This window comes from Cicer arietinum, chromosome 5 (genome assembly GCF_000331145.2).
Source record: "Cicer arietinum cultivar CDC Frontier isolate Library 1 chromosome 5, Cicar.CDCFrontier_v2.0, whole genome shotgun sequence".
In the NCBI taxonomy this organism is placed as follows: Eukaryota; Viridiplantae; Streptophyta; class Magnoliopsida; order Fabales; family Fabaceae; genus Cicer; species Cicer arietinum.
Window position 1 is genome coordinate 12,562,106 of NC_021164.2, and position 3,641 is coordinate 12,565,746.

The following is a 3,641-nucleotide window of genomic DNA, read 5'->3' on the forward strand; positions in this document are numbered from 1 at the left end:
TGGGTCATCACATACATCATTTCCTGTATGTTGCAAATAATTGAAATTGACTAATGTCATGCCTAAGTTATCAATTCTACAACCTTTATTTATGTCAACCCAGTCACACTTGAACAATAATACCTTGTATTTTCCCGAATAATCTAATAGAATTATATCTGTGAGTGCACCATAATAGTTGATTTGCCCTTCTTTCGGGTGCTTATCTCTTGAACTAGCATAACTTTTTGTCTTAACAGTAACTACGATGCCACTGTTTTGAGTCTTTAAGCCTCTTTCGCGGTTCTTTGTATGGAATCTAACTCCATTAATAATATAACCACTATATTTTCTCACTATTTCTAGTGGACCACGTGCAAGCCATTTGATATCATCTGTCACTAGAGCACTACCTTGCTCTTCCAACCGTGAAACCTACAACAATTGCAAATTGTTAAAATTTAAAATGATTATAAATTCTATATTATGGATGAAAATGATTTCTAACACATACTCATTCACGGAACCAATCAGAAAATGATCGACCATGAATTTTGTCAACTTCATAAGAAGATAGTCGACGATTTTGTCTCCTAATAAGATCAATGTGTTCTCTGTGTAAAAAGGTTAAGATAGATTAGATATTATAATTAGTATAAAGATGTCAAACCAAATTTTAGTAATTAAATATAAACATAAATAAATTGACTTACTTTTGGAAGGGGTTGACATTATGGCTATTAAAAAGCACATATCTATGTGTTTGCAACAATGTTTTCTTGTCAAGGGAGATCCGATAAGCCCTTTTTCTTTTCTTCACATTGAATCCAACTTTACACTTTCTCCCCAATGGTCTCCCTCTAGGATTTAAAAGATTTGTATTTTCCACAAAATCTGAATCATCATTTCGACTAGGTCGATTAAAATAAGTTTCCACCGAAGAGAGATATCGGGAACAAAATATCAAGCATTCATGAGCTAAATAACCCTCTGCAATAGATCCCTCTGGATGTGCTCGATTACGAACAAATGACTTTAGAGTAAAAAGGAACCTAAAAAAGAGAGTTTAGGTCACCAAATAAGATAACATAATTTTACTTAATAATCTAATAATGAATATAAATGAACGAAAAAATGTGTAATACCTTTCAATTGGATACATCCATCGATAATGAACAGGACCTGCAACTTTTGCCTCATATGCCAAATGAATTAACAAATGTACCATTATAGTGAAAAAAGATGGAGGGAAAATCTTTTCTAACTGGCACAATGTTTTGGCAATTCGATTCTCCAAGTGCTCCAAATTATGCTCATTAAGAACCTAGCCACACAATTCTTTGAAAAAATGGTAAAGATCACATATAGCTAAACTCACTTTATCAGACAAACAACCTTTTTTGTATAGCTATAGGAAGAAACTCTTGCATTAAAAGGTGACAATCATAGCTTTTGAGACCAAATATCTTGTGTTGCTTCACTTGCACACATCTAGATATATTAGAAAAATATTCATCTGAGGTTTTTAAGTTTTTGAGAACTTCCAAAAATATTTCTTTCTCATTCGATGTCATTTGGTAACAAGCTCTAGGCAAAATATTTTTTACCTTTACTTGGATGCATCGTTGGATGTAGTTGACTTCTAATGTTCATGTCTACAAGGTCATAACGTGCCTTATCGTTATCCTTTGATTTTCCGTCTAAATGCAACAATGTCCCAATAATGTTATCACAAACATTTTTTTCAATGTGCATTACATCAAGATTATGACGAAGAACATTATGTTGCCAATAAGGTAATGTGAACAAAATGCTTTTCTTTTTCCATGGTGACCCATTACCTATTCCATGATCTTCCAATTGTCTCAAGACACTTGCACCATTAGGTAGCTCCGGCGGTGCTCTAAACTCTTGGGTTCCATCAAATTCTCCTCTATTGTATCTCCACTTACTAGTAGGCTCTAACCAACGACGATCACACATGTAGCAAAACTTCCGACTATAACGCAACCAATGAGACGCAGTTTTTAATCCACAACATGGACAAGCATATCGACCTTTAGTGCTCCAGCCTGACAAATTTGCATATGCTGGGAAATCATTGATAGTCCACATGATAGCAGCACGCATTTGAAATGACTCTTTTTTGCATGCATCAAATGTTTTCACCCCAATTTCCCATAATTCTTTTAGTTCTTCCACAAGAGGTTGCATATAGATATCAAGTTTATTTCCTGGACCTTTTGGACCGGGAATAAGCAATGAAAGTATAAAATTAGGTTGCTTCATACACATCCATGGAGGAAGATTATAAGGAATCAAAACAATAGGCCAAGTGCTATGAGAAATTGACATAGTTTTGAAAGGGTTAAAACCATCAGAAGCTAAACCTAGTCGAACATTACGAGGGTCGCACGAAAAATCAGGATGTTGACTATCAAAATATTTCCAAGCGAAAGAATCAGCTGGATGTCTCATGAGCCCATCTTTTGTTCTACCATCTTTGTGCCATGTCATAGAAGAAGCTATTTTTGATGATAGAAAGAGTCTTTGTAGTCTAGGTTTAAGAGGAAACCAACGAAGAACCTTTGCAGGGACTTTTTTTCTACCTTCATTGTCATTAGAGTTTAGTTTCCATCGTGACATGCCACATTTTGAGCAAATTTGAGCATTAGCAGAATCTCTCCAATATAATATGCAATCATTGGGACAAGCATGAATTTTTTCATATGAGAGACCTAATGCACAAATAATCTTTTTTGTATCATAAAAAGATTTCGGCAATGTATTTTCTTCTGGTAATGCATCCCTTAAAAGCTATAACAACATGGAAAAACTTTTGTCAGTCCACCCTTTTAGACACTTTAAGTGATACAAATGGACAATAAATGATAGTTTTGTGAACTTCTTACAACCAGGATAAAGATTTTGCTCTGCCTCATTTAACAACTGATATAACTTATCCAAATTACTATCATCTTCAAATTGTTGAGTATTGGCTTCATCTATGAATGCTTTGGGATTCTTGTCCTCCACATTTAAATTTGCACCATCACTCTCATTAGTTGGATGTATTCCAAAGGCATCATGAATCAATGTATCTATGTCATGGTCAAACTCTCCTTCTACTTGAGATACACTTTGAGAACTAGACGAGCTAACTTGTTCACCATGAAAGACCCAAGTAACATAACCTTTTTGAAACCCAAAATGGACTAGATGCTCGTAAATATCCACTCGAGAGCGCCACTTGCAATTGACACAATTGGTGCAAGGACATAAAATTTTTCCATCATTTGATTTTGCAAATGCAAAATCAAGAAAATTAGTAACTCCTCTAATGTACTTCTCTTTATTAAGAGAGTTGTTAGGGTTGTAGGATATCCAACTCTTATCCATTCAATTCAATGCAATAAACTGAAAAATTGAATGAAATAACACACAAAAATTAATAAATATAACTTAAATATAAAGAAAGGAAAATTAAGGAAACAAACGGATGATAATAATAATAATTATAATTATAATAATAATCATCATAAATAGTGTTTCTTGATAAATTATAATAATAATAATAATAATAATAATAATCTTGATTGCTACCTGTTTGTATGTCTTTATTATTATAAGATATATGATATTTTATTGCTAAATAGAAGTTA

The 3,641-nt window shown here is 33.3% G+C and overlaps 1 protein-coding gene across 1 annotated transcript; it reads right to left on the reverse strand.

Moving 5' to 3' along the window:
* Positions 1-1,566: 1,566 nt before the first annotated feature.
* LOC140920357 (uncharacterized) lies at positions 1,567-3,378 on the reverse strand. The gene is made up of 2 exons (XM_073368618.1): positions 2,892-3,378; positions 1,567-2,717 (listed from the first exon to the last, which is right to left on the reverse strand). The coding sequence occupies exons 1-2, from the start codon at positions 3,376-3,378 to the stop codon at positions 1,567-1,569; spliced, it is 1,638 nt and encodes a 545-aa protein (XP_073224719.1).
* Between the last annotated feature and the right edge of the window lie 263 nt (positions 3,379-3,641).